This window comes from Elgaria multicarinata, chromosome 14, assembly GCF_023053635.1.
Source record: "Elgaria multicarinata webbii isolate HBS135686 ecotype San Diego chromosome 14, rElgMul1.1.pri, whole genome shotgun sequence".
NCBI lineage: Eukaryota > Metazoa > Chordata > Lepidosauria > Squamata > Anguidae > Elgaria > Elgaria multicarinata.
In genome coordinates, this window is record NC_086184.1 from 26,165,920 (window position 1) to 26,178,559 (window position 12,640).

Sequence of the window (12,640 nt, forward strand, 5' to 3'; positions counted from 1 at the left end):
CAGCCCTTCCCTTCTTGGCCTAAGGAAAAGGGAGTCTGCTCTCTTCTTGATTCCAAACAGCCTGAGGGGAAGTTGAATATAAGCTTGCCCTCATTAAGAGGGTGTGATATGTGAACTGCTCCTTTTTGTTTAGGACATTGTCCTACTAATTGGTGTTTAGATGACTTGAAGACATTTTGCATTGGCTGAAATAACTCCCGGCTGCTCATCTTATAACTAGTGAACCTTGGTTTTAAAAGGTCTAGATCTGCAGTTGTACAAAGTTGATTGGTAAATAAAGTGGTGTGCTTTGTTGGTGTAGCACTTTTGAATAGCACAGTAGGGTCTAATATAATACCAGGAATGTAAACTTAGTTTAGTTTTTAATTTTGAAGTTAATAGCATATTAGGAGATCCCTGGCAGTTTGCCATGGTTCTTTGAAAGCTGCTGATTTTTCAAGGCAGCATCATCTAAATCTGTAATTTCTGTTTTCCACCCATCCTTTTGATAACAAATGAGCTGAGCTGCAGAGGCTTCTTTGCAGCAGGACAGCATAGGACAATTTAATTATATCCTGGCCCGCTGCTAAAGTGAAAACTGACATGATACCATTTTCTGTTTGTGTGCAACAAAGATAAAGCTAAATAAATTGTCACTTACAACATCACCACAGCTGTTAGGCCTTGTACGTAGATGCAGGCGCAGCATGTAATGGGAAGCATAGGCTATTATTATTATTATTATTATTATTATTATTATTATTATTATTTATATAGCACCATCAATGTACATGGTGCTGTACAGATTACACAGTAAATAGCAAGACCCTGCCGCATAGGCTTACAATCTAATAAAGTTGTAGTAAACAATAAGGAGGGAAAGAAAATGCAAACAGGCACAGGAAAGTGTAAACAGGCACCGGGTAGGGTGAAGCTAACAGTATAGAGTCAGAACAAACTCAATATTTAAAAGCTATAGGGAAAAGAAAAGTTTTTAGCTGAGTTTTAAAAGCTGTGATTGAGTTGGTAGTTCTCAAGTGTTCTGGAAGAGCGTTCCAGGCGTAAGGGGCAGCAGAAGAAAAAGGACGAAGCTGAGTAAGGGAAGTAGAGGTCCTTGGGCAGGCGAGAATCATGGCATCAGAGGAGCGGAGAGCACGAGCGGGGCAATAGTGTGAGATGAGAGCGGAGAGATAGGCAGGAGCTAGACTGTGAAAAGCTTTGAAGGTCAACAGGAGAAGTTTATATTGGATTCTGGAGTGAATTGGAAGCCAATGAAGAGATTTCAGAAGTGGAGTGACATGGCTACATAGAAGTGCTTACTGTGGTGGACTTCCAAGTAAGAGTGCTTAACTGCAGCCACAGATTTGGTTCACCAGCACATATTGTACTTACTTTATTTATTTATTTATTTATTTATTACATTTTTATACCGCCCAATAGCCGAAGCTCTCTGGGCGGTTCACAAAAATTAAAACCACAATAAAACACCCAACAGGTTAAAACACAATTACGAAATACAGTATAAAAAGCGCAACTTTATTTCTTTATTACATTTTTTATATTACCTAATAGCTGAAGCTCTCTGGGCGGTTCACAAAATTAAAATCACTACAGCATAAAACAATATAAAATATAAAAGTTTAAAGCTGCAGCATAAAAGTACAACCAGAATAAAACCTAGCAGCAATGTAGAGATTTAAAATACAGATTTAAAACAGCAGAGCTAAAGACAAGGATGCTAAAATGCTAAAACACTAGGAAAATAAAAAAAAAGTCTTCACTCGGTGAAGAAAGGAGCACAACGTAGGCACCCAGTGAATTTCTCTAGGGAGCTCATTCCACAGCTGTGGTGCCACAGCAGAAAAGCTCTTCTTCCTAGTAGCCACTGGGGTCACCTCCTTCTCCAGAGAAGGACCGTCTGAAGATGATCTTCTGGGCAGGTAAATCAGGGAGGAGATGATTCTTCAGATAACTTGGTCCCAAGCAATTTAGGGCATTATTATTATTATTATTATTATTATTATTATTATTATTATTATTATTTTATTAATTTATATAGCACCATCAATGTACATGGTGCTGTACAGAGTAAAACAGTAAATAGCAAGACCCTGCCGCATAGGCTTACATTCTAATAAAACCATAATAAAACAATAAGGAGGGGAAGAGAAAGCAAACAGGCACAGGGTAGGGTAAACAGGCACTGGGTAGGGTAAACAGGCACTGGGTAGGGTAAAACTAACAGTATAAAGTCAGTATAAAGGCTTTAAATGTTGATACCAACACTTTGAATCAGGCCTGGAGATGGACTGGCAGGCGGTGCAGCCAGAAAAGTACTGGCAGAAGCCTCTGCCACAGCATGGCCAGTGGTCAGGAATCCTGAGAGTTGAAGGCTGAAACATCTGGAGATCTACTTTCTGCCCATCCCTGATTTAGAGTGTTGGTTACATTAGAATCCAGATGTGGCTTGTGCATTTCTTGTGTTCTTAATTCAGAAGCAATGTAACCTAAAAGTCTTCTGTTTGCATTTTATATAGGATTCCTCCCCAAAGCCTTTGTTTACGGAAACATATATTAATTATTACGTGCTCAGCTCTGTTCCACTCTGATATGTTAACATTTACATATGAATACTGCAATTGCTTTTTTTGTTCCTATTTTAATAGAACATCTGTGAATGTTTTCAATCTAGAAATTAGCCATTTCTAATTGATCATGTGCACATGAGCGCACGTACTCACAGCCAGCTGTAGTATGATTCAGTTGTGTTTGCACAGGGGTGCTACAGTTTGAAAGCAGGTTTGTGTAGCTTGCCAATATACTTCTACTTCAAAGATCAAAAGGCAAAGCAGATCGTTCCAACTTTATCAAATGTCACTTGCCACCTGTTCTGCTTGCAGCTATACTGACCCAAAATAATTTCCAAATGGTCAGCAGGTAATCAAGTAGTCTGCAATTCCATGTTCTCAAGCTACATGTAAACAGGACTCCCATTTTGCTTTTTTTCCTCTCTAAGCCTCTATCTCTGGAGTATCTTGTATAAAAGACATGCAGCCTAGAAGTTTATGAAATTAAGGATACTTCTATAAACAGAACAAGAAATGAAACATTATAATGGGGCTATAACAATGAGTTCTTCCTAACTGATGCTTCTATCAGTATAATATTTATTGGATGACCTTCCACCACATTCTGTTCCTGTGAATACCGGGCCCTCCCTTTCAATAACATTTCTTACAGTCCATTCAGAAATAAGGCCATAGATATAAATTGTACTTACTTCCTAGTAAGAATGTGTGTAGTATTGCAGTCAACAGTGTGTGTGTTTTCTCCTGGGCACCATGAAACAGACTAACTTGTGAGCAGTGGTTGCTGTTAAAAATATTGATACAGTGCATGGTGTTTCTTCTTTGTCATAGCTTCTTAGGCAAAAGGAGTAAAATCTAGGGATATAAGCCTTCTAGACCAAAAAGTAACTGAAAGTGAACGTTGGTCCTCCAAAATCGATCACATACATCTGTTTTAGAGGCAGAACATATTAGCATCACAGCATTTTCTGTACTGATTTACCCTATGACTTGATATTAGCCATATCTTTCCTTAATTTTGGCAACATTCAGTGCAAAGGTTTGTAAAATACAAATTTTATTTAAGACAGTTATTTGAAGAGCAAACTGAAAACACAGTAGGAGCTTATATAGGACTTCAGTATCTCTATTGTCATTCATCCAATATTCTATATATCTGTCTGCAATGCCAAACTTTTAATTGCTTTGAGCAGGGTTAGGCCTGTGGTGGCAAAGCACACCTGCTGTGAATGGCCGTGGTGGAATGCAGCAGAGGCTGAAAGGGACCACATTTAGCTTCAAAACAAGCTAAATTTACCCCTTATCAGCCTCTGTTTCGTTACACCTATGAAATAGGGAAACAAACAGCTGATTCCTATGCTGGTACCACCATGCCTGGACAGATCCAGGGTGGTGGTGGATATTAGCCCCTAGGCTCCATAAATTTTCCCACCTGTCTTAGGGGCATTTACTATGCTCATCAAGATGAATAAAGTATTCATCTTTACAACAAAACTTTAAAGAAGTGGAGAAAATTAACTCCCCAACTTGAATACATGCAACAGAGTGGAGGTAGAGATCATGTAAACTCAGACTCCAGACTGAAACTTCTACCATCTGGTTGTAAGACCTTATGATGTCTCTAGGTGTTGGCTAAACTGTTAAGAAATGTGTTAGAATGCTCAACCTGATCATAAGTTAAAAGAGAACACTAGGTCTAGAGACCAGACAGTGTATTGAGGGGGGAGGATGTGTAAGTGGGAAGAAGGCAACACCATTGCAATGGTAATTAATTCTCAAGACTGAGAGAGTTGATAGGGTCTGTAAATGGGGAATGGACATTGCTTTTTTCCCTTTCTGGTAGCTTCTGGTTTAAATGTAATTGTGGTTTGAGAAACAAGAGAATCGCTTTTTGAGAGGCTAAACATACTCTTGGCTCTGACCACATTCAACCCCCCTGCAAAAAGTAAAATAAACCAAACAGTTGATAGTAAAACACAAGGCCTAGCTGTTGCAAATCAGAACACTGTTGGATCCATACTCAGTCATACTTAAGAGTAGACCTATTAAAATGAATGGGTCCTAAGCTAGCCATAATTAACATACTATTGATTTCAATGGATCTAGTCTGAATATGATTAAATGTGGAAGCCTATGCGGCAGGGTCTTGCTATTTACTGTTTTACTCTGTACAGCACCATGTACACTGATGGTGCTATATAAATAAATAATAATAATAATAATAATAATAATAATAATAATAATAATAATAACTCCCTATGCATAATCCAGATCTGTCACACCTGGAAGGCAGAAGCAATCTGATTCCATATATATTGCATTGCCATGTTTGGGTTGTTTATCAAAAATTTAACAATAGCGAACAGCTGCAGCTGTTGACTTGTACAACAGTGTACTCAATAGCTTGCAGCACATCCAGGGGCAACATAATGTTTGTAATTTGGTAGTAATACAGGCTGATACTATTCTATTTGTGTACTATGGCATCAAAACCAACATCAGAATGCATACAAAAACTTGAAATAACAGAATAAATGTGCAAAATATATACAATCTGATGTCACTTACCGATAGATTTACTAATCAGATTGTATCATTAGAATGTGACAGGCAATCTCCGAAGCAAAGTGGATTATTTGCACAACACCTACATACTGAAAGAATTAGATTTTGAATGTGTTTTGGCAAAATCTTTCTTGTTATATGCTCAGCACTTCAAAAATAAAATCCTCAGCGCTTTAAAATTAAAGTTTGTAGGCTCTTAAACATGTTAATTTTGCCGTAACTGGCTTCATTCACATTCCCCAAACTATTTCCTGGACAGGCAGATTCAACCCAAGCTACAGAGTTTAGGGGTGTTCCCAGATGGTCAGCACCTAGCAGCGTCTTTCCCTCCTTAATAGATTTTTTTGTGATAAAAGAAAGAAAGGCAGAAGAAGCAGTGAGAAAACACAGGAGGGTTACAAATGGAAGATAACGTCATCTGGGCCTCCATAAAATTCCAAATTTAAGGCATGATGACTGCACAATAAAAGCCTCATCTAGAAATACCCCAGGGCAAAGAACAAATACTGAGAAATGCAGCCAATATGTGGCAACTGATGGTGGAGAGTGCAGAGTGCTGTCCACACCCATTTTGTGTATTTAAATTTTTGTGGGGATGCTTGCTCCTCTTTAAAATAGAACAAATCCCAGCGATATGTATACCAGTTTCCAGAGCACAGCCAAACACATGATGAAACAGAGTGAAGAGCAGGGCAAGTGCTGAAAGGGAGAAGGGTTAGGGGGTAAGGATAATATGAGATGACACAAAATTGGGTAGGATAGCTAATACCTTGGAAGACAGAAACAACTTCAAAGGGATCTTGATAGGCTGGAGCGCTGGGCTGAAAACAACAGAGTGCAATTTAATAGAGATAAATGCCAAATTCTACACTTAGGAAAAAGAAACCAAACAAGATGGGGATGCTTGGTTCAGCAATATTACAAGCAAGAAGGTTTTTGGAATTGTTGAGGCTCACAAGTTGAATATGAGCCAACAGTGTGATGTGGTACAAAAAAAAGCAAATGCTATTTTGGGCTGCATTAATAGAAGTATAGCTTTCAAATCACGCAACGTAGTGATTCCCCTCTATTCGGCACTGGTTAGGCCTCGTCTTGAGTATTGCATCCAGTTCTGGGCACCACACTTTAAGAAGGATGCAGACAAGCTGGAACATGTTCAGAGGAGGGCAACGAGGATGATCAGGGGTCTGGAAACAAAGCCCCATGAGGAGACTGTGGCCCTAGCTAGACCTAAGGTTTATCCCTGGATCGTCCAGGGGTCAAACCTGTTCACCTAGGTTCCACACAGGGGATCCAGTGCTCAGGCAGGGGCGAACCCTGGATGATCCCAGGATAAACCTTAGGTCTAGCTGTGGCCTGTGTTTAATGCTGTTTTTATTGGGAGGTGTTGGCTCTTGTTTTATTGATTTGTCATTAATTCTTCAAGCTGCCCTGAGAGCCTTGTCATTTGAAGAGTTGGGTAAAATGTCTTAAATTCTGCTTATAGAAACCTGGTTTCACTGTGCATGTTTAAAAGCCTTGTACTGTTCAGATTTTTAAGCCTATAGGATTGTAACTTCATTTAATATGACATGGCTTAAGTATCCTATATGGATTGCTCAGAAAATGTGCCACTGAGAAAATATGTATGAAAACTATAAAAAATACATTAATCCTTTCTCTCTCTCTCTCTCACTTTAGTGAATGAAATAATAGGAAGAGATATGTCACAGATCTCCGTGTCCCATGGAGGAGGAATAGCCATCCATTCTCCACACGCATGTTCCGCATCTTTGGAGGCAGGAATATCGGATGGAGTTTAGTAGCAACTAAGCTTATGACTTAAGTGACCCAGAAAACTTCGCACTTTTCCTGTGAATACTGCTTCATCCCCCTCTTTAGATGTACCGTGCTTCCGACTTTGTGGCCTTGATGATCTGGAACAGTGGATCCTTGCAGAGCTGTTCTGGGAGGGTGGGAAGGGGTTACACTTCTAGTTTAGGGACAGAGCAGTCTAATTTTAGCTTTTTAGGATGCTGTACAAATTCTTTGTAAAAATGGACACAAAGAAGCGACACAAGCTACTTTAACCTTGAAAAAAAAAATACCAATGAGCTTTGCTTGTTTTGTGCATTTAATAGAATTCTTTTATATTAAGTGCTTAATTGTATGGAGAAATTTAGTTTTGCTCTCAATATGCACAGTACTGAATGTGGGGAGTTGTTTTTTTTTAAATACACATCTTCATATGCTGCTTTTCCTTAGAAGAGATAATAGGATTGTAATATAAATTTGTATACCTTTGGGCAGGAGGTCTTTTTGAAGAGCCTTTAAGCTTATATTGTTTAAAAGAGAACTTTTTTATAATGAAATCTTCCAGAGGCACAAACGTACCTGTCATCTTAAGCCAATGCCTTTGGAAGTCTTGCGTATAGAAGATTATTAGCATTTTCTTCGGATTTTTAGGAAGCAAAGCCAAATGTAGGTCTGTGTTCTTCATACATTGAAACCTTTGGGTAGGCTGCGAAGAGACCATTCCACCATGGAAATATTGGGATAGAAATGACATTCCAAAATCTAACTTTTTTAACTTTATACCCCTTGCTAGTACAGGCCCCCTTTAACAGAAGCAGCTTTACTTGTTCAGAACATTTTCTATAAATGCTCATTTTTAAGAAAGCAAATTAAGATTTTTGGATATATACAAAAGCCATACTCTATAAGGATACCTTTTGGTCAGAGTTGTTTTAAGCAAGGCTTCTCCACACTGTCTTGAAATCCCTCAGGTAGGGGTTTTTTCCTGTTAGATAAATCTGATTTATATCTCTTGTTACTTGAATTGGCTTCTTAAAATATTTCTGATGGCATTGTGGCACTTCTGTTCACAGGAGTTCATCCTCTAAGACAGGGATGGGTAACTTGTGGCATTCAAATGTTTTGGCCTACAACTCCCATCATTCCTCACCATGGGCCATGGTCATGAAGGCTGTTGGAAGTTGTAGCCCAGAACACCTGGAAGGCCACAAGTTGTCTAGCCATGTTTTATGTAGCCCGAGTATATACTAAAGGGAATGTAATAGATTTTGATAAATCAGTAGAACATGTTCCAGATTTTGAACAATTCTTGAAGCCCTCATGCTGTAACAGGTGTTCTTAACACTGCTAATAAAGGCAGCTTACTGGCAGTGATCAGGGGCACAATCCACCATAAGCTCTTGTGCAAGCACCATTGAAAATAACGGGGTTTGTGACCTTCTGCATCTCCCATTGTACTTTCAGTAGCCCACACCATCGAGGAATAATGTTTACACTATGCCTTTGAATTGTCAGGCCTCTCTGAATAGGAAAAAAAAATTAGGAGTGCAACTGAAACTGCCAAGTGGCACCATTTCATGTTTGTGGTTCACACAATGGTATAACTCATAGGGGCTTCTCTGATTACAGAATTTGTCTGATACAGAATCCAAACATTAAAGATGAGAATCCCCGGTAGATAAAGTTGATTTTTGTTGTTCTGTGTATAGTTAATATTTCTACTAAAACTGAAAATCAAGCTTATTCAGCTTTAGCTGTGTTATCTGTACAGCACCATGTACATTGATGGTGCTATATAAATAAATAATAATAATAATAATTAGCTGACCAAACGGAATAGGAGACTCCAAATTGGAATGAACGTTAAGAAGGGTGCTTTTGTTTTGAAAGCCATAAGGGTGAGATTAAACTACTGTCCTCTTGTTGTTTTTAGCTAATTTACATTGCAACATAAGTCTTAATTACATCCAATGTTTTGATTCCTTGTTAGAAGCAAGATGGGCTCTTTACTCGCATGCTATCACCAGCCTGCTGACAGAGGCTGTAAGGCCTATCCTGGGAACTCTCCAGGAAACATGAATAGGAAGTTCAGTGAGTTTTAAGTATGCTCCCCTCTTGTGAAGAGACCGTTTTGTTCTTCAAGTTACATACTACCCTATTGCAAAAACGAAATATAGCAGGTTCAGGTGTGTTTGCTCAGCTTCAGCAGAAAACTATGCCTGTCCTTTTCAGGAACAACAAAACGATTCCAGTAAAGTTCAGAATTAATATTTAAGCATGGTAATAGTAGATGACTGTCCAGACAAATGTGTAGATTTTTTGTTGGGATCTACATCGCAAGAGCAGGAAAGGAATCTGCCTTCATATGAGCTGCTACCTTGAATGTTGTAATCAGGTGGATGTGACGTTTTGGTAGCTCCTAAGTTGGTGCAGCATTTTGCGCCCTCCCCCCCCCCCCCCCCGCTCCCCTCCCTCAGGTAGATCTACATTTGCTCCTGAGATACTTAACATTCTCATTTTTTCTGTGATTACAAAATTGCAATGTGTAACTATTAGACATCAAAGGGGCAGTTCTGCTGTTTGGAGAAGGTGGCCTCTAGTGTTCCTTTGCAAGTAAATCTGTCTTCTGTTCACTGTGTTCAAACCGTTTTAAAAGAAGCTGAAGTATGGCTAGTTACGCTGTAGCACTTTGCTCCTTTTTAAATAGCCGAAGCCTTTAATGTATACTTTGTGATGGTGGCTGTATTACAGTTTTCGCTCCTTATAATGGTTCTGCAGTAACCAATGGTTGCAGGGAGATTTTGCATTTCAGAGCTTTCTCTAATCTGTGGGTTTTTATGCCCCTTGATGGTGCGTGGTACAGCCTCTTCTCCCTTCTAGACCGTCTTGAGTAGTTTGAATTTATATTGTACCTAACATGTGGGAACCCAAACAATCCCGTGTTGCTATGCACTAAGTGAGCAATCCACCTCGCACTGCAGCTTCACAGCCTCTCTCCATCTCAGCAAGATTTGCGTAGGAGCTCCTTGTAAATGCCTACTGAAACGAATGGAGATTTTGCAGCAGTGGAATTGGTGGATTGTTCACAAAATCTTCTGATGCCTTTAAATACCTTGATGCCTGTAGATGTAGAAATGCTTTCCTATTTAAAACAAAATTATAGACTTTGGGTACTAAAATGGTTGTATTTGCCTTGTAAAAGCTTCAATACAAGGGTCTTAATTTTATTTTTTTGCTTGTGTGATGCTATAGATAAGACTGTTAATCATGTGTAATGTAGTGGATATAAAAGCACACGATCTCCATTGGACTATGCAACTTACGATTTTCAGCAGCAGCCTGTGACTGGCTTCTACCTTTTGCTAGCCTCTCTTGCCTCCAAATCTACAATTACTTTCTACGCTGGTGTCCAATTTTTTAAAAAATATGATGGGAAGCATTAATAAAGTAACATCTTTTGCAGAAAGATTGGAGGCTTTTGTAAATCAAATGAGGGGCAGTCAATGGCTCATTTGACATGGGCTTTAAAAGTAGTTTGGTTTTACCAAAGTTTGACCACAATCTGGCACTCATTGTAATAAAACTGTTCATCAGAAAAATGGAACTGCCATCCTTTATAAACCAAAGATTAAAGAAGAAGATAACAAATTTTGTTGGGATGCAAACAAATCTTGGAAAACTCTATTTTTGATACACAGAATGAATGTCATTCCTTGAGGTTTGGAGATTGTTCAAATTGAAGTTTTATATTTAACTATGTGGGACAATAATGATTTAAGACTAAAGGTTACATTCTAGATGTTTACAGAGCCTTGTATTGTAATTTCATGTACATTTTGTGTATTAAACCTTTTGTAAGTTATGATTGCAGTGCTACATGCAGAAATACAAAGGGAAAAAATGCGTTTTAGGCTCTTGAATCATAGTGTTGAAATAAACAAGAAAATGCATACAAATGTGTCTTCATTGAACTGTGTGTACTATTTTGGGAGACTTTTGCCTGCTCCAGCATGTTTTGTATGAGGGAATGAGACTTTTCTCATGACCTTCTTGGTGCTTGGAAGATTTTAAATTTGCCTCTGCGACCCATTGAGATGACCAACTACTCTGGGGTGGTTTATTCCACAGCAGTTTTTAAAAATAAATAAATAAATCTTTTCTTGTAAACGTTCTACAAAACAAAACAGGAGAAAAAGACAAAAATCTAACTACATAAATCAGAATCTATCATTTTCAATGCATGCATATCAAGTGGGTGAGTAGGTGTGTCTCTATGTATGTGAAAACATGGTTAAGAATTATACATAATCTTCAACAAAAACATAGCAAATATCCAATTAAGTTTCCATTCCACAACAGAACATGTTGCCCTTTACACAGCACCTTGGGCTGCAATTCCATAAGCTATGGCTATGGCAATGTTTAAAATGACCCAACTGTATGGGCCATACAGTTCATGGATCCTAACCACAGACTCGACACATTGGAGGATGGGTACTATTTCCTTGGGAATTCCTTCGAGATTGACGTTTTTAGAACCTTGCTACAAATACTCAAAAGGCTAATGCACATTGAGTTTTGTTTTCATAGAATCATAGAATCATAGAATAGCAGAGTTGGAAGGGGCCTACAAGGCCATCGAGTCCAACCCCCTGCTCAATGCAGGAATCCACCCTAAAGCATCCCTGACAGATGGTTGTCCAGCTGCCTCTTGAAAGCCTCTAGTGTGGGAGAGCCCACAACCTCCCTAGGTAGCTGATTCCATTGTCGCACTGCTCTAACAGTCAGGAAGTTTTTCCTGATGTCCAGCCGGAATCTGGCTTCCTTTAACTTGAGCCCGTTATTCCGTGTCCTGCACTCTGGGAGGATCGAGAAGAGATCCTGGCCCTCCTCTGTGTGACAACCTTTTAAGTATTTGAAGACTGCTCTCATGTCTGCCCTCAATCTTCTCTTCTCCAGGCTAAACATGCCCAGTTCTTTCAGTCTCTCTTCATAGGGCTTTGTTTCTAGACCTCTGATCATCCTGGTTGCCCTCTTCTGAACACGCTCCAGCTTGTCTGCGTCCTTCTTGAATTGTGGAGCCCAGAACTGGACGCAATACTCTAGATGAGGCCTAACCAGGGCCGAATAGAGAGGAACCAGTACCTCACGTGATTTGGAAGCTATACTTCTATTAATGCAGCCCAAAATAGCATTTGCCTTTCTTGCAGCCATATCGCACTGTTGGCTCATATTCAGCTTGTGATCTACAACAATTCCAAGATCTTTCTCATTTGTAGTATTGCTGAGCCAAGTGTCCCCCATCTTGTAACTGTGCATTTGGTTTCTATTCCCTAAATGTAGAACTTGGCATTTATCCCTATTAAATTTCATTCTGTTGTTTTCAGCCCAGCACTCCAGCCTATCAAGATCACTTTGAAGTTTGTTTCTGTCTTCCAGGGTATTAGCTATCCCACCCAATTTTGTGTCATCTGCAAATTTGATCAGCGTTCCCTGCACCTCCTCGTCCAAATCATTAATAAAAATGTTGAAGAGCACTGGGCCCAGGACTGAGCCCTGCGGCACCCCACTCGTTGCCTCTCCCCAGTTTGAGAAGGTTCCATTGATAAGTACTCTTTGAGTCTGATTCTGTAGCCAACTGTGGATCCACCTAATAGTTGTTCCATCTAGCCCACTTTTAGCTAGTTTGTTAATCAGAATGTCATGTGGTACTT

The 12,640-nt window shown here is 39.3% G+C and overlaps 1 protein-coding gene across 1 annotated transcript in view; it reads left to right on the forward strand.

Annotated features, from left to right (window-relative positions):
* Nucleotides 1-10,882, forward strand: part of NFATC3 (nuclear factor of activated T cells 3) — a 62,299-nt gene extending 51,417 nt beyond the window's left edge. Inside the window, exon 10 of the mRNA XM_063141307.1 lies at nt 6,813-10,882. Coding sequence (XP_062997377.1) covers nt 6,813-6,934 — 122 coding nt within the window. The 3' untranslated portion in view covers nt 6,935-10,882. The remainder of the gene's footprint in view (nt 1-6,812) is intronic.
* The last annotated feature ends 1,758 nt before the right edge of the window (nt 10,883-12,640 follow it).